At 49.4% G+C, this 21090-nt stretch overlaps 4 protein-coding genes across 8 annotated transcripts; 2 read left to right on the top strand and 2 right to left on the bottom strand.

Annotated features, from left to right (window-relative positions):
• Positions 1 to 841: 841 nt before the first annotated feature.
• On the bottom strand, positions 842 to 4596 carry LOC132795030 (serine/threonine-protein phosphatase 4 regulatory subunit 2). 3 transcript variants are annotated; one of them, XM_060805438.1, is made up of 4 exons: positions 4427 to 4596; positions 3015 to 3303; positions 2758 to 2946; positions 842 to 2693 (listed from the first exon to the last, which is right to left on the bottom strand). In XM_060805438.1, exons 2-4 carry the CDS (start codon positions 3229 to 3231, stop codon positions 952 to 954), a joined length of 2148 nt encoding a protein of 715 aa, XP_060661421.1. In that variant the 5' UTR covers positions 3232 to 3303; positions 4427 to 4596; the 3' UTR covers positions 842 to 951. The 3 variants fall into 3 exon arrangements, with proteins under 3 accessions (XP_060661421.1, XP_060661419.1, XP_060661420.1); XM_060805436.1 differs by having other exon boundaries at positions 2758 to 2949; positions 4427 to 4595; XM_060805437.1 differs by having other exon boundaries at positions 2758 to 2949; positions 3015 to 3300; positions 4427 to 4595.
• A 300-nt stretch (positions 4597 to 4896) lies between these two features.
• On the top strand, positions 4897 to 7143 carry LOC132795031 (transcription factor grauzone). Its single transcript, XM_060805439.1, is given in 6 exon segments — positions 4897 to 5130; positions 5186 to 5621; positions 5674 to 6157; positions 6303 to 6515; positions 6595 to 6676; positions 6678 to 7143. Coding segments are annotated over 6 exon segments (1797 nt in total). The 5' UTR covers positions 4897 to 5007; the 3' UTR covers positions 7137 to 7143.
• Positions 7144 to 7204: 61 nt separating this feature from the next.
• On the bottom strand, positions 7205 to 8410 carry LOC132795035 (dnaJ protein homolog 1). Its single transcript, XM_060805442.1, has one exon. The coding sequence runs from the start codon at positions 8305 to 8307 to the stop codon at positions 7360 to 7362; it is 948 nt and encodes a 315-aa protein (XP_060661425.1). The 5' UTR covers positions 8308 to 8410; the 3' UTR covers positions 7205 to 7359.
• Positions 8411 to 8590: 180 nt separating this feature from the next.
• Positions 8591 to 21030, top strand: LOC132795027 (hornerin). 3 transcript variants are annotated; one of them, XM_060805428.1, is made up of 6 exons: positions 8592 to 9427; positions 11292 to 11631; positions 11719 to 11929; positions 11996 to 18579; positions 19807 to 19911; positions 19982 to 21030. In XM_060805428.1, exons 2-6 carry the CDS (start codon positions 11542 to 11544, stop codon positions 20618 to 20620), a joined length of 7629 nt encoding a protein of 2542 aa, XP_060661411.1. In that variant the 5' UTR covers positions 8592 to 9427; positions 11292 to 11541; the 3' UTR covers positions 20621 to 21030. The 3 variants fall into 3 exon arrangements, with proteins under 3 accessions (XP_060661413.1, XP_060661411.1, XP_060661412.1); XM_060805429.1 differs by lacking the exon at positions 8592 to 9427 and adding an exon at positions 9934 to 10001; XM_060805430.1 differs by lacking the exons at positions 19807 to 19911; positions 19982 to 21030 and having other exon boundaries at positions 8591 to 9427; positions 11996 to 19032.
• The last annotated feature ends 60 nt before the right edge of the window (positions 21031 to 21090 follow it).

Below are 21090 nucleotides of genomic sequence, written 5' to 3'. Positions count from 1 at the left end.
TTAATAAACACAAATAATTATTGTTATCAGCAAATGGACTCTCGCACAACTCACGCGACATAAACCTTATAAACGGAATAGCGTAACTTAAATACACGCAGATACTGAGCCCCGAATAAGACTAAATCAAGTAATTTATTCATATAGATAGTTTATTTTTCCATTCTGAGAAACATTCATAGCTATTCGTAATTTGCCCAATATTGTTTGCAAAGAATGATATATAATTTAAGAGCTACAAACATGGATACAAATACAAATTATTAAAAGACGGGAAATTTGAAATTAGAAAAATATACTTTAAATTTGATTAAAAAAAAAAATGATTGATATTCGTTGCCTCTTCGTAATCGAGAATTAATCAAAATTTGAATGCCAACGGAACCGATAAAAGCTCCTTATAACTTACAGTTAAATAAATGTAATGTGGATTGTAGATTGTGTGGATTGTATGTTGACCTACAAAACTTACAGACTATACGGGAGCAGGATTCTGATACACAAAGAGACAGCGGAGGTGCCTTTATTGTGTCTACAATTTCGGGCGTTTTGGAATACATAAGACATACGTCATATCATGTCATTATATATCATATTATATCATATCAGCTATGGCCTAGATGTAATATCCTAGTTAATGGAGAGTTTATATGTTATATTACTTTCAAGATCCTTGGGATGTTGGTAATGTTGATTGGGTAATGAGCGATGGTAATGTCGTGATTTGATGCTTGGTGATGTCTTGATGATGTCGCCTTCTGGTTTGCTACCTTTATGTTGTTGATGATGATGATAAGTTTGGGGTTGTAGGAGCAGTGGGGAGAAACTTTTTATCTTATACTCGTAATGCTATTTATGCGGAGTAGTTAGTTTTTTTTTTTTTAAAGTAGTCAATAATAGTCGCATGGAATTGGGCGTTCACTTGTCCAACGTGTTGACTGTGAATGTGATCTATTGATCCATCACCTCCTGGCTGGTATCGTCAACCTCCATGGCGGCTGGCTCATCTTTGGCAACCTCATCGGTGGCCATATCGCCGGCACCGGTTGCTGTTCCGCTTTCGGCCATGACGACTTCATCGACGGCTGCCTGTGCATTCTCCTCCTCGGCTGGTGTGTCCTCCATGGGTTGATCGTTGAGTGCCAATGTGGGTGTGGGTGTCGCACTTGCCGCATCCCCAGCGGCGACAGCTGCAGCAACTGTTGGCGGCGTGGCTGCAACTTCGGCAGCGGCAGCAGCGACTGCAGTTGCAGCTGCTGGCAACTGCGGCGTAACGAGCTCATCGGTATCAATGGGCACAGCTGGAGCAGCTTCAGCGGCGACCGTCAACTCGGCAGGAGCCGCAGCGACAGCCGCAGCTTCAGCTGGAATGGGAGTTTCAGTTGCGGCTGGTGGTGCCACAGCTTCGGCTTCGACTACTGCTGGTGCTGTTGCAGTGACTTCGGCAGCAGCAGCAGCAACATCGACAGTCTTGGTCTGATCATCATTCTTCTTAGCTTCAGCTGGTGGCGTTACAGCAGCCGGATTTTCCTTGGCCTCCGGCTCAGCATCGGGCTTTTTCTCAGTCTTTTCCGTATTGGTCTCCTTAATATCAGCTTTCGAATTGGTCTCCAGCTCGGTCTCAGTCTTGGCAACTTCAGTGGCAGCAACCACCTTTTTCTCAACATCTTCAGCAGCTGCAACTGTAGCTGCAGCATCCTTCTCAGCTGTTGCTTTGGGCTCAGCAGCTGCTTCGTCCTTTTTGTCGACAACAGCTTGCTCTGGCGACGCCGGAGCTGCTTTTTCTGTTTTATCAGCAGCCGTCTCCTGCTCGCCTGTGGTCTTGTCCTTCTTTTCTTCGTCAGTGGCAGCTGGAACAGCTTCATCATCGGGTTTCTTGGTCACATCCTGCTCTGCGGGTTTCTCCAACTTCTCGGCACTTTCCACATCCTGTTTCTCAACGACAGTCTTCGGCTGCTGTGATTCGACTGCAGCATCAGCTAATGCAGCATCGCTGGGCTCCTTCTCCTTTGCAGCAGTCGTTTCCTTGACCTCAACTATAGCTGGAGCCACAACAGTCTCGGTTTCGGCAGCTGCTGGTTTATCATTAGCTGGCTCTGGCGACTCCTTTGCCTTGGGCTGATTGTCGCCGCCGTTGCATGTCTTCTTCGCCTTGGGTTCGTCCTCCTCTTCGTCGGGTTCTTCGATTTCGGCCGCCTCAGCTACAGCATCGGTGCCATCAGTATCGTCGACGACCTTTTGGCATTCGGTTGCTTCCTCGGCAGCATCTACAGCAGCAGCATCAGCAGCTGCTGCCTCTTCAGCTACACCATCAACCGCATCGGCATCTGCCTCAACGGCTTGTTCCGTTTCCGGTTTATTCTCGTTGGTCTCCTCTTCGGCATCCGGCTCCGCCTCCTCAGCCGGCTGTTCGTCGTCATCGTAGTCAAGTTTGGCCTTCTTAGCCTTGGGCTGCAGGACAGCATCATCGGAACGTGGACAGGAGGCCTTTAAGGCGCCGCTATTGTTGCCAGTCTGTTGTTCCTGGTCGCCGCTGCAACCGTTGCGTTCATCCACATTATTGAAAATGTTCTCGTTCTCCATTTCAATGTCAATGTTGACCTCCAGCGAGAGATCGCCATTGCCCACAGAATCCAGAGAGTCACCATTCTCGCTCTCCGTGCGCTTGCGTCCCGGATCAATGGTACTAACCACTAAGTATATAATATACAAGTAAGTAGAAGTATAGGAAGACTATTGATTGATCATTTCCCTTACCCAGTATGTTCTTCTCCAGCGCACGCATAAACTTGTCAATGCGCGAATATTGCTTGCGAGGATCAATCAGAAGCTCGCAGAGACGCTGCACAGTAAATGGGGCAGCATTGAAGAGATCGAGACGCTCGAGCAGTGATGACTTCATCGTCTCATAGTTGAATGGATCCACATTGGGATAATTTGGTATTTCTACTGTAAATTTATATATAGAATTGTAGATCAGCATAAGACCCAAAGATACCGTTAAGTTCACCTACCCTCTAAACGTTGCGAGTCCTCATTGAAATGTTTGATCACATTAAGCAACTTCTCGCGAAATAGATATTTAAGGCTGGACCACTTGAATATGGTATCTCCGGTTTTGGCCACATACTGAAAGTAATCCTCTAGCTCCTTGGGTATCTCCTTCTGCTTGAGTCGCGTGAAGCGCTCAAGAATTTGTAGAATCTCATCGCTGTTCTCCATGGTCACCATTTAAGAGGATCTGGTTTTTTGGTTTTGTTTTTTTTTTTTTGTTTTGTGTAGTCAACAACTGCAACGACTCTGCTGAAGATCACAAGACCCACATCAACAACAACAATAACCACAACAAAACAAAAACATATGAAAACGATAGTTTATCAAGCAAAAGCGTGCATATTTATCGATACACAAATGAAAGCTTCCCAATCAGCTAAAATACAATCAACAGAGCCTCCGAAGAAAAAAACAAATATTTAAAATATCTTTCTTGCGCTGCGTGTAGAGACACAAAAAACCGAAAGGAAAAACTGCACTACAATTGCCGCTGCTCTGTTGCGACGTCTAGAAAATCGCAATGTATGCGTGAGCTTGCTGCTTTACATGTGCAAATGCATGTGAGAGTGCGACAGGTATGCGCCGAATCAGCGACACTTCGACTTCCACTTCGGCATCGGCATTGGCTTCGGGTCGGGTCAAGTCGTCGCATCAACGGGTCGTGTCGGCTTTTCTGCACAATATAAGCTTCGTATGCAATACATGTTTACGAAGCTGCATTAAACTAGGCAAATGCGCCGGCTGTGGCACTGTCACGAGTGAGAAAAGGAAGCGCATACCGATAGAGTGATAGCACACACGACTATGTGTGTGGGAGAGAGAGGACGTGGGGTAGACGACTAACTTGGTTGGCAACCAACTGTGATGCGACTGCAAAATTGAGAGCACAATTCAAATGAGCAGCGGCGGCAAGTTCATCTCCTGAGTCTGAGGTGGAGAAGGAGGATGCCATTTCCAAAGAGATATTCGCACATCAAAACTAGTTATTTCTACAGTTTACACACACACACACACACACACACTCATTTAGGTAAAAACTCGCACACACACTAGAGTAGCAGACGTGATGCGTGTCTGTGCGTGTGTAATAGGTTTTTTTTTGCAAGTCGCAGACAGCGGCCAGCCGCTGTTGCAGCTGCAAAAAAGGCTCAGAGACATTTGTATGTGTGCTCACTAATACAAGCACACACATTTACATGACGGCGTATGCATGTACGTGAAAATCGCTACAATTTTTTTTTTCGTTTTGCAGGCGCCCTAAAATTTCGGTATTCATGGCGGCATTCCGGTTGTGTATTATGCCGACTAGTTGAAGCTTTTTTTGTTGGGCATAGACAGACGGAGTAATGAAGAAAAACTAGTAAAAACTTACCTGCACACTCACACACACTGACTTCTCAGACACTTGCCACACTACTATGAATATATGTATATATCACAATTATGCTTGCGCCACTTAAATGTGCAAAATTAAAATTATTTATTTATATTAGTTGCACCGCCTGCACCGTAAGCTGCAGCTGCTGCACACACACACACTATCGATAAGTGCCGACAAGCGCTTCGTTTCACTTGCTGACACACATTATCGATTGTCGATTGCAAATGTTAAACATCGCGAATAACTTGGCCGCTGTTAACAACAGCTGTGAAATGCTGTATATCGATAAGAAAATAAATCACATATATGTTAAATAGATAAGCAATAGAATGACTATTTATATTTTTATTATTATTTTTACAAGTACTATACAGTCGTTTTGTAAAATATGAAGTAAAATAAAAATTCGAAAATGCTGGCAACGTTGCGCTTATCGCTACAAAATCGATACATTTGATAAGTGTGTGTGGAATGTGCCATCACTAAAAACAGAAAACCAAACAATTGATAATATTTGATGAGCTAACTTTTTGCCGTTTGTTGTATGCATTTTATGTTGAAAAGGCCGCAACATGATCTGTCGCTTGTGTTTAAAAAACATAAACGCAAACAATGCCGTCTATTTGTTCGAAACGGACGACACGCTGGCCGAATCATCGCTGCTGAAAATGATTGCCAAGTTTCTGCAGCTCGAAGTAAGCTTTGCCCTATTTTAGCAATTATTTAATTAATTTTTCATAATCCTCATAGATAATGCCGGATGACAACATATCAACGAATATATGTCACGACTGTTGCGAGCATCTGGAGGATTTCAACAATTTCTGGCAGCTCGTCGAACAAAAACAGGCAACACTCAAAAAGGAATTCCTTAATGTGGACGTGGATTGTGTGGCCATGAAATGGACTGGCGGCATCGATGTGGATGTTAGCATCGATGAGCTGCCGTTGGTCGCCGCCGATGAGATGGACGAGAAGCCATTGGACATCCACAATCTCAGTCTATTAGGTAGTGTGCTCGATGTGAATGTAGACAGCGTTGAGGTACCCCAAATCTCGACGAGAAGTGCCAAGCAGCAGCAGACGCTGGATTACGATGAGAAGCCGTCGCTACTGCTGGCTGATGACGGCAGCGCTTCCTCCTCCCCCTCTTCCTCTTCCTCATCCGCTGCGTCTGATGAAGATGGTGAGTGTCAGAGCTTAATCCTCTAGAAATTCACTTAAATTCCATGTTCTAGATGAAGTACCGCTCGTGAAGCTGCAGCATAAACTAAAGCCCAAGCGTAAAGTGCGCGTCACACGTCGCCGCAAGTCACGCAATCTCACCTTAGCCCAGGAACTCGATCAGCTGCTCGAACAGAGCAACAACAACAATGAAGTCGGTGCGCCAAACAAAGTGAGACGCAGCAAGAAAGTGTTGCCGAGCAGCGCTGACACGCCGACGGATACGCAAAAGCATGAGCTGGAAGCGGTACTGGAGCGTCGTCCCAAGGGCTGTTCACGTGCCCAGCTATCGAAGCGCTACGAGGAGGCGATCGCCAGTTATATGAGCGCCGACTGTGATCTGTGCGATTTCAGTGCCAAGTATCTGTCGCAGCTGAAGACGCATTTTCTCGAGGTGCATCAGCAGGATGCGTATCTCAAGTGCTGCAACAAGATCTTCAATCGACCGTCCAAGCTTATGGATCACATTCGCAAGCATATTAATCCCAAGCTCTTCACGTGAGTGCGCCGCATTTGCAGCTTAAAATTGATTTTTCCATTACGTTAATGGGGTTAATTAGCTTATTGATGCCAGCTAACACTTTAGGCTTTTATGACTGCAACTAACGTGATATTCCCCCTCTCTTCTCTTTCACGTCGACAGCTGCTCGATTTGCAACAAGTCGCTGAACTCGCAGGATTATCTTGCCACACACATCGAGACGGTGCACAACAAAGTGGCCCAAATTGGCAAGGTTCTCAAGTTTCCGTGCGCCAAATGCGAGCGTACATTTAGCAGCGAACGTCGGCTATCCAATCATCTGCTCAAGCACGACACTGATCAGCTGGAGCACAGTTGCCAGATCTGCGACAAGAGGTAAGTCTACGAAATATATGTTGCCTCCTCTCTCTCTAATTCATGCTCCCTCCATGCATCTCGCTCGCTCTCTTTCTAGCTTTGCCAATGTGCATCGCTTGCGTCGACACATTCAGTCCATACACGAGGATCTGCATCCGCATGTCTGCGACATTTGTGGCAAAAAAGTTTAAATTCAAACCCTCCTTCGAACGCCATCTGCTCGAGCATCAAGGCGTCGTTGCCCCCGCCATGGAGTGCCCAATTTGCGGGGTCTGGCTGAAGAACGAGCACAGCCTGCGATTGCATCGCTTCACACACGACAGCACGGATACCGTGTGTCCGCATTGCGCCAAGACGTGCAGCAGTCGCACAGCGTTGCGAGCACACATCAAGTACGCGCATAAGCTGACCACGAATCTGCAGTGCACGTATTGCGAGAAGAGCTTCAAGCAGCAGCGCAATCTGGAGGAGCATATGGCCATACATACGGGTCTCCAGCTCTACAATTGTCCGCACTGCCCAAAGGAGTGTCGCTCGAGGAGCAACATGTATGTGCACATCAAGCAGCGGCATGCGGATGAATGGCTGAAAGCGAAGATGGCGCGTTCGCATAATCCGCAGTACAAGCCACATGATTAACTAGATATTACACCGATTACGGATTAGCAGCAATACATATGTATATGATTAGGAAAGACCAGTGCAAGCATTAGCCATTAGTTTGTATACTTAATAGTTAAGTCCGTCAGCAGTCTGTCTGTGTATTACTGACAGCAGCTGCCATTAAATTGCAAATTGTACTTGGAATATTTTTACAATATACGTTTTACGTTTATCACAAAGCTTCTCTCTCAATTTCTTTTTAGCAGTCCGGCAGCAGCTCCTCCAGCTGTCTGAGCAGTGGGCCCGGCAACGCGTGAGGAAACTGAATGTCGAAGCGCAAAAAGAGCGCACCACGTTGCAACGGATTCTTCGGATACGGCAAACCATGTCCTGAGAAACACTTCACTGTCGTCGGCCCAATGATCTCGTCATTGCTGTGATAAAACAAAGGCACATCGGGTTGCAAGGTGGGCACCTCAATGCTGACACCGCACAGCGCCTGCTTCAGTGTGATCTTGACGGTGTGATGAATGTCGCTGCCAACGCGCTCGAACAGCGGATGCGGCGCATCTCGTATGATGAACACAATGTCGGCAGGAATGCGATTTGTTGACTCGTCCCCCTCTTTGCTGAAGGTGACTTTGGTACCCGATTTCCAACCTGGTTTGATTTCAATGACCAGCTGCTTGAGCTGCTTGCGCGGCACGCCGTTCACCAGTTTCATGCGTGAGATTTGCATTTTCTTCTGGCAACCGCTGTTGATGTCCTCGAGCCTCACAAACAGTTCATGCACAATTGCCGGATCCTGGGTTCTGGTTGAGAAACCAGGAAAACCAGCCAACGCACTAAATGGATCATTGGCAGAGCTCTCGTCAAACACCTTACTTGGATCGCCAAAGCTGCCGAAGAATTGTGCAAATGTTGCGCTGGGATCTCCATGAAAATGATAACTGGGTTCAGAGCCGCTTTCCTGGCTGTTGCAGCCGTGATTTAAGCCCTCTTCGCCGGAGCGATCGTAAATGTCGCGTTTCCTTTTGTCGGATAGCACTTCGTAGGCTTCAGCGACCAGTTTGAAACGTTCGGTTGCCTCTGCACTTTTATTCTTGTCGGGATGATATTTGAGGGCCAATTTGCGATAAGCTTTCTTAATTTCATCCTCCTCGGCATGGCGACTTATGCCAAGTATTTGGTAGAAATCTTTGCCCATTGCTTAAATTTTTTTTTATTTGTTTTTTACTAGAATTTCGTACAAAATCTGTGAGTTAAATTAAATGCATTGCTTGCTGTGACAACTTCTTCAATTTGAGCGCTCTCTTCTACTAATCGATAGCAAGTATGTAGGCAAATCGATAGTACTGTTAGTGCCGGCGTTGCCACAAACTAAGTTGCCACCTAACATTGCTCGCCTGCGATAAACAAAGCATTTAAGCAGAATTGCTCCGCACGGTAACGGCATTGACTCCACATGTTAAGCAGCCAAACGCTCATCTCTAGAGTGCAACGCCGTAAGCGCAAGCTGGCAGCACTGTGTGCAAAAAATACATACGATTTAAACTACTGGAACAATTACGTATTACGTGAAAAGAACGCACCGAAAGTAATACAAAAGTAAACGCTAAACGGCATAGTGTAATTTAAACGCCAAAGTAAAGAAGCGTTCGTGTGTGTGGTAAATACAAATAATCGTGCAAGTGCAAAAGTGATCCAAACTAGTTTCAGCACCTTGGATTTCGATTACATTTTTCATCTCTCTATACACTTGCAAAAACGAAAAGAAACGAAACGACACAAAAAAAAGCGACCAGAGCAGCAGCAGCCGCGCACAGCATTGGAGAACGACGTTAGAGAGACAGAGAGCGCGCTAACACAAGCGAGAACATAGGAGAGCCGACCAAAGCCAAACCGACAGACAGACAGAGAGGACAGACTTACACAAACACACAAATACATAGCTAGCTGTAGCTAGCTAACAGCCAGCGAGCCAGCGCAACACAGCCAACAACAGCGGCGGCCCAACAAAACGCGTTAAATAGCGACGACAAGGGATATAAAGAAAAATTTTTTGGAAGCGTATTTCGAGACGCTAATCACTTGTAAATTGTAGAAAACAGTGCGGTTAGCGTGAAACAAAGGCAACTTCTAAACGTGTGTCGCACCTTTCAAAAAAATAACATTTGGTTATATTTTTTTTCGCAAACGGCTGAGTAAGCGCGTAGAAGAGTGCAAAAAACGACGTACAAAAGAAAGAAAAGAAGAGAAAAAGAAAGAAAAAAAGGAGCCAAGGAGCAACGAACTGTGTGTGCGGTGTATGCTCTGAGTGTAAAAGGGTAAGCACTACTATACACCCATACGATTTCTTGTTTGATGTTTTTGTTATTGCCCGCTTGTGCTTTTGCTGTGTTTCGGTTTCGGGCTAGCACATGCTGTCTTATTGTCTCGCTCACACTTGCGGTGCAGCACCGTACTGCTGTCCGCTGTGCTGTGTTGCACTAACGTTGTTGGGGACGGCGGCGGCGACGACGGCGGCAGGTTTATCGTTCGTTTGTTTCTATTTTCTTTTTGATTTTGAGTTTGTAATGCGCCAATTTATTTTAAAAATGTACAATTAACTGACCCCAAAAGAAAAAATCAAAAGGAATAATTATGATTTCGTTACGACAAACGTAGTTATCACGTTACGTTTTGCCGTTTACGTTGCATGCATGCGAAAAAATGGGAGAAAAAAAACATTGTGTATTGTCTGGTCTGGTTCGATATTTTTGGCGCATGTGGCAACGCTACGCCACCGCCAGACACACACACGCACACATGTACTGCGAAAAGAGTAGCGAGCAATAAGAAGAAGCAGCGGCAAACTTCTCGCGCGGTGGATGTGTGCAGCCAAAAAATAAAACGAAAATTGTAATAAAAGTGAATTCTGCACAATGAATATTAAAAATTGCAAATAGTATATTTAAATGCAATTGAAGTGTACTCACATTTGGCATAAAATACTACGAAAAAATTAGAAACAAAACCAATCTTAACACAACACACCATCCAAACACAAATTTAGTTTCCAGTGCTGCCAAGTGCGTATGTATGCGTGTCAGTGAGTGAGTGTGCATGCGTATATGTGAGTGCTATTAAACGGCACATTTTACTGTGCCTTCAACGACTCCACCTAGTCAAAAGCCAAAAGCTTTTAAATGTATTTCAGTGTACAATTAAGCGGTAGTGTGTTGTGTTTTTGCATTTTGCTTAAACAATGGAAATAACAAAGCATAAACTGCGCGTGTATCGCCCGTTGCATGTCCCTCTCTATGTGTGTGTGTGTGTATAGTTTTGGTTGTTAGTGTGTGTGCTTGCTCTTGTATGAATGGTTGTTGTTATTGTTAGAGGCACCTATTGAAAAATAAGAAAAAAAATGTTGCCAAGCATAATTATTGTTGCCTTGTTCGTTATTATACTGTACACTTGTCAATTTTATTTTCTTTATTGTTTCAATAGATTTGCGCAATGCATTTGACAGCAGTTAAAACAAAAAAAATTTTTTTTTTTGGCAACAACAACTCTACATAGGCTTCTTTGCTGTATGTCAGCCATTGTTCTTCTTCAATTATTACACGAAGACGCCACCGCATATATTTCTTGTCTTTTGCTTCTGTTACTCTCGCGCTCTCACTCTCTTGCATGCATGTTTGTATGTGTGTGGGTCGCGGACGTGCGTTGCTGCTGCTGTTGTGTGTTTGTGGGCGGGGGCGGGTGCGGGGCTGCCCAAAAACCATTTTGTGTGAGAGACACACAATGCCGAGAGTGGTCACACCATAGTGGCATCTCACTCTGACTTATTGCTGTCCAACGCCTGTAGCGAATCATGTATGTCTAGCTCGCTCTCTGCTGCGGGCCAGTTGCTCACGCAGCCATTGGGGATGTTGTATATGTGTGAGTGTGTTAGCCCCTAATAGAGGTGCAAACACACACGCACGTATTCACACGTATATGTGTATTTGGAGTGCAAGGCGGCCCGGCGGCACCCCACGTACCAAAACAAATAAAACAATACACAAAAAATTTGCAACAAACAAAATGCAGCAGCAGCTTAACTCCCCTCCACCCTCTCTATAGTTGTAGCAACCCTTTTAATTTTTTCGATTGGTCTGCGATTATTTGATGCTCACTCTCTTTGCATGTCCTGCTCTCTTTTTGCAGTCGTTTAACAGCTCAAACAAGAAGACTGAGAACAAACACAGCAAAAACACAAGAACAAGAATAATAAGAACACTAAGTGGAAGAAGCAGAAACGAGATCGCAAATTGCTCTTTGCAATTTAGCACAACAACAACAACTGAGAACTCCTTCAACCCAGCGAGAGCGAAAGAAAGCGCGAATTTAGCGTGGAACGCGCGGTGCGGCGATAGGCGGCAAAGGAAGCTAACGCTAATGAGGATCTATTGGCAGCATGAGTACACTGGGGGGAAGTAGGGGAGAGCGAAATGCCAAGCCCAAATTCACAGCGTTGGATATAAATCGCATGTACAAGAATAGTCGAGTAAGTGGATCTATTGATTACCCTCTAAGGGAATACAACTAACTCTCCTCACTCTCTATGTATATCACTCCGTCTTCTTCACTGCAGGGTGAATCGAGTGAACCATCTGCCCAAAAGAATCAAGTGCCGCGTAAACATGGAATGCAAATCTTGGGTAAAGTGCCCTCCGCAAGGCGACCACCAGCCAATCTGCCATCCCTGAAGGCCGAGACCAACAGCAGCAGCATTGCAACACCACTGAGCAACAACAACAGCAGCAGCGGCAGCAACAACAATAATCTCCTAGCATCTGTTGAAGGTGAGTCTCGAGGTTGATACTCCTTTAATCAGTTATTTAATTTTATTGCAATTGTTCCTATGACAGGTAACAACAGCAACAGCGGATCTAGCACAGGCATCGGAGGAGCAGCAGCAGCGGGAGGAGCAGGAACAGCAGCAGTAGCTGGTGGAGCAGGAGTAGCCGCTAGTGGGGCGATAGCAAACGCAGTTGCAAACAGCAGCAGCCACAATAATATTGCAGCAATTAGCCACAGCAGCAGCAATAATAACAGCAGCAGCGGCAACGCGAGCAATAAATACAATAGCAACAGCCACCACAGCAGCAGCAACCATAGCCACCACAACAACAGCAGCAGTAGCGGCGGCCACCACAGCAACAGCAACAACAGTAGCAGCAGTCTTGGGAACAACAACAAGAACTTGAAACTAATTAATAACTCGAGCAGCAACGCATCTGTTGGCGGAGGCAGTGCATCTAGTGCTGGTGGCAACCATCATTCGATTAATTCACCCAAAACATGGTCAGCAATAACGACAGGACACGAGCGTGGCATTGGCGGCAGTGGCGGCGGTGGCAATGCCAACAGCAACATCAGCAACAACAGTGGCCATCATCATGGCAACTATGGCAACCATCGTTCGAGTCATCATCAGCAGCATCAACAACAACAACAACAGCAGGTGGTGCCCCACTATCAGAGTCCGCAATTTCAATACGAATTCCCCACACTGATGGGCGGTGGTGCATCATCGACAACAGCTGTGGGAAGTGGCAAGAACAACAACAACAACAAGGATCAATACCAAACGCAGCAACAACACTCGCAACACCACCATCATCATCAACAGCAGCAGCAGAATCATCATCATCATCACCATCACCATCATTCACAACAACAGCAAAACCGCGACTATCGCGATCATCACGCTCATCACGGACGTCAGCAATATGGCAGTGGAGGAGGCGGCGGCGGCGGTGGCGGTGGTGGCCATCATGCGCAACGCGGTCACAACTCCGATGCTGCCGGCAACTACAGAGATGGCAACGACGACGTCGGCGGCGGCCACAACATCGACGAACTGAGCGAGTTAAGTTTGCGACCACAAAACGATCCAGCTGCCTGGCTGCAGCAACAGGAAAAGGCCGCCAAGGAGTTGGCGTTGAACCAACAGGCCCAGGGCCACCAATTGTCTACAAATGGCGGCGGTGGCGGCGGCTCCTCCTCATCCTCTGGCGGCAGTGTTCCACTGCCCATACTCTCGCTGATGCCGTCGTTTATGCGCAGCGGCGCACCATTGCCCGCCTCCGGCTTAGGCGGTGGCCCCACAATGGCAGCGGCTGTCGCGCAATCGAATGCCACAGCAGCCGAGTTGGCGGCGTCGTCGTCCTCATCGGTGTCTGCTCCCTATCAGAATGGGATCGGTGGTGGCGGACGTTCGGCATCGCCAGCTATCTTGGGCAGTTTTCGTGCGGCTGCAGCAATTCCAAAGCGACCGGCGACCTCAACGACAACAGCAACGCCAACGTCCTCCTCGATAGCTGGTGCGGGAGGAGCGACAACGCCGCCACAGCAGCTGCAGCAACAGCAGCAGCAGGCGGCTAATGGACGCAAGGACAAGGACAAGGATTATGTGGTGGAGCCGGAGGTGGCGCAAATGCAGCGTCCGATTATACGCGAGGAGGATTTGGAGCGATTAAATGCAATTGCCAAGGACGACAGCTGGACCAAGCAGGATGAAATAGACTACACCAAGAAACTGACTTTCTCCGATGACGAGGAGCACGCCAGTGCCGATGATCAGCATCATCAGCAGCATCTACAACATTCGCATTCGCATGCCAATAAAGCGCAATCCAATGTTGATCAGCGCAAAATGTCGAGCAACAACAGCAGCAGCAACAGCTCCTGGCAACGCAGCACCATAAACAAGGACAATAGCAGCGAACGCGATGTTCAAGAGCAGGACCAGCTGGAACAACAGCAGCAGCTGCAGCAACGACATCAGAATGGACATCGCGGCAGCGGCAGCATTGCACTCGATGCTGGCGTCTATGAGCGTGTCAAGCAACGCAAGGAGGAGGAGGAACGCCGTCAAATGGAACGCAAACAAGCGGCGGCCAAGAAGCTGCTTGAGCTCGAAATGAAAATGAATAGCAAGAAGGCATTGAGCGAGGCGGCAGCAGCAGCTGCTGCGACTTCTGGCAACGTTACGTCGACTGGCGCGGCAAACAATGATGTCTCATCGATGGCGCCGCTGGGCAATGTCAGCGAGGACGAGGGACAACAGTCTATGCAACAGCGTCGTCCACGCGGCAGCATCTCTAGCTTAAGCAGCAGTGGAGGAGGCGGCGGATCAGGAGCTGGCAACAGTGGCTCAGCTGCAGCTGCTTCGTTGACATCGTCGTCGACTGTGGGCGGCGATTATGGACAGAAACCTGTGTTTATGACGCATTTCCAATCGAATTTACCGCCACGTTTCCAGCGCCAGCAACAACAGCAGCAACAACAGCAGCAGCAACTGCCACGTGGTGGACTCGAGAAGAGCGCCTCGGCGAGCAGCGCCTTCGATAGCAACTCGCGCTATCTGCAGAAGAACAATGGCGGAGCTGGCGCCAATGGCGGAGCCGGTGGCAGCGGAGTGCGCAGCATTGGTGGTGGCTATAATCGGGCTAGTGGTGGCGGCGGCGGCTTCGGACGTAATCGTCATGACAGCGCTCGTGATGAGCAAGAGTATCGTGCTCAGGAATATCGCAGTGGCCAGCAGCAACAACAGCAGCAGCAGCAACAGTTGCCGCGCAGCATCTCAGAGAATTCGCACCGCAAGACGAGCGTTTCATCCGGTGACGATGTTGGCTGCTTGCTGGGCAGCAGCAATAGTGGCGGTGGAGGAGGCGGTACCTCGTCGTGGGCTGAGCAAACAGATGCCGAGCAAAAGCATCATCGCACACGCGAGGAGAGTTTCTCCTCGTCGCACAGTCACGACTCGGTGGTGCCGCTGCGCATATTACAGCGGCCGGCGCGACAACCGAGTCTCAGTGAGGAGAAACCGCTGCCAGGAGGTGCTGCTGGAGGAGTCAAGCAACCACCGTTGGATGCCATGCAGCCTACACAAATACTGAGACGCAGTGTTGAACCGCTCGACAAGTCCGGCGAGGAAAAGTCCGGCACAGAAGGCGGCGACAAGAGCGGCGACAGTGATGCCAACAAATTGCTGGGCAAGGATGAGGACAAAGAGACGGCGCGCACAGCTGCAGCAGCAGGTGGCAGCAAGCGACCAAGTCCACGTGGTGGAGGTGGTGGCGGAGGCGGACGCATGCGGGAGGATCTGCATGCGGCGAGAGGAGGTGGCGCCGGACGCAGCTATGCCGCCGGCGGTGCGGGAGGCAGCTATCGGGGACAACAGCGCAGCAACAACGATTGGAACAGTCGCAACAGCGGTGGCAGTAGACGATATTATGGCAGCGGTGGCGAGCAGTCCGAGCAATCCGAGGATGTCGACGAGGACTGCTACAGCAGCAGCGGCGGTGGAGGCGCCTCAGCGGCAGCAGCACGACGCAGTCCCAAAGTGCAGTCACGCTCGGAGCAGAGTGGCGGAACAGTTGTCTCGGGTGCGGCCACAGCCAGTGGCCAGCCAACAGCTGGCGGCATCGGAGGAGCTACTGTCAACAAGGCGGGCTTCTCGCCACGAGGCGAACCCTCTCGTCGCGGACGTGGCGGACTCTCTAGCGGCAGCGGTGGCAGCTCAGCGCCTGGTTTCCGACGTCAGGGAGGCGGCGGTGGCGGCACAGGCACTAGCGGAAGTGGCGGAGGTCGCGCCTATGGCAGATTGGGCTACGAGGAGTATAACAAGCAGCGCAACTCGGAGTCGGAAAGCTCGGTGACCGCTGTGGGCGGTGCTGGGGATCTGGACAAGACGAAACAGAATCAGCTGGCGCTCAGTGCGGGATTGCACAAGTCCAAGGAGGACAAGGACGAGCTAGGGTCCGAGAAGGACAAGAGCAGCAGCAGCAATAGCAACAACATTAATATACCCAACACTGCCACCGTGGCCAAGGAGGAGCCACTCAAGGATGTCGCTGCTGGAGCCGGTCTCGGAGTTGGAGTCGGCGTTGTTGGCGGAGGAGTCGGTATCGGAGCAGCAGCTCGACCGCCACCAGGACTGAGCACAGCCACAGCGGTCGGTGTGGTGCCGCCCACGTTGGCTACAGCTGGCGGTGATGTTTCCGGCAAGAAGAAGAGCGACTCGACAGCAGCAACAAGCGCAGGAGCAACAGTTGCTGCATCAACAATTGCAACGCCAGCCACAGTAGCAGTTGCAGTTGCAGCAGGCGGAGCAGCTACAGCGCCCATTGGCGACAAGTCCAAGCTCTCCGCCATTGGCGACAAGAGGGGAGTGGGCGTGGTAGGAGCCAGCAGCTCACTAATTGATGGCAATTCGACGCCCGTTAACACGCTTGTCTTTGAGAACTCCACATACAAACAGCAACAGGCCGCCGCAGCAGCTGTGCCGCTGAAGCAACAGCAGCAGGCAACACTTGTGGGTGGCCCAGGAGCAGCAACAGTCGCAGCTGTTGACAGCCTGTCGAGCGCCTTGTCGCAGATGACGTTCGGCAAGGACGACGACCAGCAGCAGCAGCAACAACAACAGCAGCAACAGGACATGAAGCTGGGCTTCAGCTTCAGCGACGATGCCACGTCGCTCAAAGTGGTGGATAGCCTCGAGGCGGTGAGCAAGGCGGCCAGCCAGCATCACCAGCATCAGCAACAACAACAGCAGCAGCAACAGCAACAACACTCGCAGCAACAGCAGCAGCAAAACAATTCGACAGCCGACTTAAACATGAAGATTGCGAGCGTTAAGAAAGTGTGGGAATCGGCCACTCCCATGTCGGAGGGTACGCCGCAGACAACACAACAGCAGCAACAACAGCAACAGCAGCAGCAACAACAACATGCACAGCAGCAACAGCATTCACAGCAACATGCACAGCATCAGCAACAGGCGGCAGCACAAGCAGCGGCCGCTGCAGCCGCCGCAGCAGCCGCAGCGGTTGTTCAACAGCAGCAACATGCACAGCAACAGCAGCAGTCGCAGCACGGACAACACGTTGTTGGTCCCCATGGCGGACAGCAACAAGTCTCTAGTTCGGTGGTGGACGACACCGGCAGTCATATGACGGCAGCCTCGTTTGTGGCCGCCGTTGCTGCGCAGCAGCAGCAACAGCATCAGCAACAAATGACACATTACGCGGTGTCTGCAGTACATATGCAACACCAGCAGCAGCAACAACAGCAGCAGCCGCATCATCAGCAGCAACAGCAGTCGCACCACGGACATCATGCGTTGTCTTCGCCTGGACCCGTTTACGGCAGCCACGGGTCACCCTTTGATGCGGGCTCGCTTGAGCAACAGTTCCAACAGCAGCAGCAACAGCAGGATGATTACCCGAGTCCGCAGCAGCAGCAACAACAGCATTCACAGCATCAGCAGCAGGTGAAGGCCAAGCAGCTGCATGCCGGACTCGGCATGTCGCCACCGCCAAGTCATCAGCAACAGCAGCAGCACTCGCAACAACATCAAGCACAGCAGCAGCAACAACAGCAGCTGCCATTCTATCAGGCATCGCCGCAATTCGGTGTCGGCGGCATTCCAACGATTCCTAGCCCGCCGGCGGTTGTGTTCAACTCATCGCAGCTGGCGCCGCCGCCACAGCAGGTGCCACCACCGCAGGTCCAATCGCAGGCTGGCAATCTGTATGCACCATTCCATTCGCTAGATCATTCGAGCCGTTCGCCAGCCTATTCGGCGGCAGCGGCTGCCGCTGCGGCGCACAGCTTTCCGGGACATTATGCCGCTGCAGCTGCCGCCGCTGCTGGTGGCGCCTTCAATGCATATGCGATGCAAACACCGCATGGCCATGGCGCCAATATGCCACCGCCGCCGACAGCGCCCACGCCCGATATGTACTCCAATCTGACGTCACAGTTTCGTCTCGGCGGCGGACCCTTTGGCCAGCCACCGCCACCGCAGCCGAACTCACAGCAGCTGAGCAATCCGAATGCGGCCGCCGTCACCATCATTTCGTCGAACAGCAGCTCCATGATGTCATCGGGAGCCGCAAAACCGCCGCCGCCCAGCCAGCAACCAATTGGCGCAATCGGTTCAAAGTCGGCGGGCAGCGGCGGTGGCCCCGGTGGCCCTGGAGGTCCTGGCGGCCCCGGTGGACCCGGTCCTGGCCCCTATGCCGCCGCCCAACAGTACATGAATCTTTATCCGGTGGCGCCGCAGCATCCGGGCCAGGGCGGTCCGCCGCCCGGTGCACATCAGCTACAATCGAATAGCTACTACTCGAATTCGGCGCCCGGCGGCCCAACGGGTCCCCAGTTCTATGGTGGTCCGCCGCCCCAAGGCGCCGGCGGTGGGGCACAGAACTATGGACTGGCGACCGCTGCAGGAATGTATGGCGGACACCAGGGCGGACCGCCGGGCTCGAATGGACCGCCGGGACCGGGACCGCAATCGCAGCACACGATGGGCAACTTTAATACCCAGTTCATGAACTCACAGCTCTTGACAGCGGCAGGGATGAGCCAGTTTCGTGGTGGACCGACGCCCGGTGGGGGATACCTGAAGAGCAGCCAGGGTCAGGGACACATGCAGGACTCGGTAAGGAGCGAACCAGCACAACTAGCATCACAACTAGCATCAGCATCCACACACACTTCTTACACACAGCCACTCTCACACTCTAGCTACCACATGTCCATGTATAACAATCACTTTCACAAGTCGCCCATTCATTCCCCCAATACGAACAGCAGCAGCAACAACTCCAACAACAATAACAATTTGTACTCGTTCAACAACCATTGAAAAGATCCGAATCCGTTCCTTTTCCTTCGTTTTCCGTTCCTCTACCCCAAAGCACCATCATCCCATCTCTTAAGTTTATGCCGAGCAAGACTCGGCGGGTAAAAAAAAAAACAACAACAAACAAGAGGGCAAATAGATATTGTTCTTAGTAATTAATATCCAACAACAAGAATAATTAATCAATTATTATGTGCATTAATTTAAATAAACGTTATTAGACCGAACAACAACAACACAACAAATCGGAAGATGCTAGTCTCGGGGGAACAACGAAATGTGTGGTGTATTTTCAATTGAGGAAATACTCTGGGAGAAAAAGACCATAAATTAATGGAGTCCACATTAAGCAGCAGCTCACAGGAAGTGCTGAGAAACAAATATTTCTCAAGTTTTGCGAGAGAAAAAAAATCTCAATTTGATGTGACTAGAAATAATAACTTTACGAAGATTTTTCCCGACAATTTCTACTCTCGTCTAGATAAATAATACTTCATTCGTTATAAATATTAGCAGATTGAAGCACTCCAAATTGCTTGTGGAAGATATGTATAGAAAGCTAGTCAAAACATATAAAAATGGAAACAACTGGAACGAATTTGTTAAGATCAAAATTTTCTATATTGCGAAATACTCTTAAGACTTGGAGATCATTTATTTAGATGTATGTGCGAGTATGCAATAGTTTTCTTCATTCTGAACACAGACGTGAACAAATAGGCCTGTAATCATGTCATAACATGACGTTTAGTAGATTTATCCACATAAACAGGCCAATTGAATGAGATATTGCTGCAGTCTTTACTGGAAAATGGATCGCTCCGTGTAGCTTATGCTTTATAGCGATTTAGACAAATCAAAACATGTGCAAACATGCTAAAACATGTCTACAATTTCTGTCGGCATACTTTTGGGCTGCTTGCAAAGTGGATTAGATTAGGTGGATTACTTCGAATGTGAGGAAGTGGAGAGACCTTTACCTTTGAACTAATTTGACTTACTTGGAATCCTTGATCCTTGCAGATGGGCAGACAGCTGAAGAGTCCCCTGAGCGCGGACATGAGCCTCGGTCTGGCCAAGCAGGTGCAGTCGCAGCAAAGTCCGCCGCACCACAAGAATTATGGCGGCGTAAGTCTCTCTCTATCTCGACCTTCTCCCACATCCCATCTCATCTCTATATATCTTTTTATTCCCTCAGTGGGATCTGCAAAATCAAGTGCTACAACAGCAGCAGCAACAGCAACAATCTCAGCAGCAGCGACAACAGGGCGGCAACAATGGCAACAACATGAATGCCTTGGGCGGACGCGGCAGCGGCGCCGTCGGCAGCGGTTCCAGTGGCTCTCAAGTGGTAGGCGCTGGCGGTGGCAACGGCGTTGGTAGCGTTGGTCAAAGCCAAGGCCAAGGACGTTATCCGGCTCCCATACAACGTCCCAACAACTATCCACAGCATCCACAACAACAGCAACAACAACAGCAGCAGCAACAACAACAACAGCAGCAACAACGCGAACAGGCGGCAGCGCAGCGCGCTGCACAAAGCATGCGACAAGTGACCGGGGGAGGCGGAGGTGGCGGCGGCGGTGCGGGCAACGCCGGAGGTGGCAATAGCCAAGCAAGCAATGTTGGTGGCGTGCCACCTGGCGCCAACAGTGGCGGCGGCCCTGGCGGCCCAGTTGCTGGTGGCGGCAGTTCGCCCGCAGCAGCCGTCGCAGCAGCAGCGGCGGCAGCAGCGGCAGCGCAACAGCTGAGCAAGCCCTATTATTCTAACAATGCGGCGGGTGGTGGAGGCGGCGGTGGCGGTGGTGCCAATCGCGGTGAATGGCATGCGAATTGAGCGTAAGCCGAGAAACACTCGCACACACATACACACACACACCATACATTAAACTGCATAAAACAAACACACAGCGACACCGATAACCGATAACAGATAGCGATACGGACACAAAGCAAATAAAAAAAAACCCAAGGCGCGATGCAGGAATGAGAAACAGCAATGAAATTAGGTTATGTATGCATTCACACAAGTCAGAGCGAGAGCACGAAACAGTGTGAGCGTGAGAGCGAGCAGCACAGCAAGAGCTGACAGTAAGCAAGCCCAGCCTATACGAGAGCGAGACAGTGTTAAGGACAACGCAGGAATAACAACAAAAAGAAAAGCGCAACACTAAACAACAAAAAAAATATAAAAATAACTACATAAAATATAGCAATACATAATAACTGCAAAAAATGAAAAATATATATAAATATATTTAAATGGAAACCATGAGAAAGAAAAACACAAAAAAAATCTTATATGCA

The sequence above is a fragment of the Drosophila nasuta genome, chromosome X, assembly GCF_023558535.2.
Source record: "Drosophila nasuta strain 15112-1781.00 chromosome X, ASM2355853v1, whole genome shotgun sequence".
NCBI classification, from domain to species: domain Eukaryota; kingdom Metazoa; phylum Arthropoda; class Insecta; order Diptera; family Drosophilidae; genus Drosophila; species Drosophila nasuta.
This window is presented reverse-complemented; position numbering and strand designations above follow the sequence as displayed.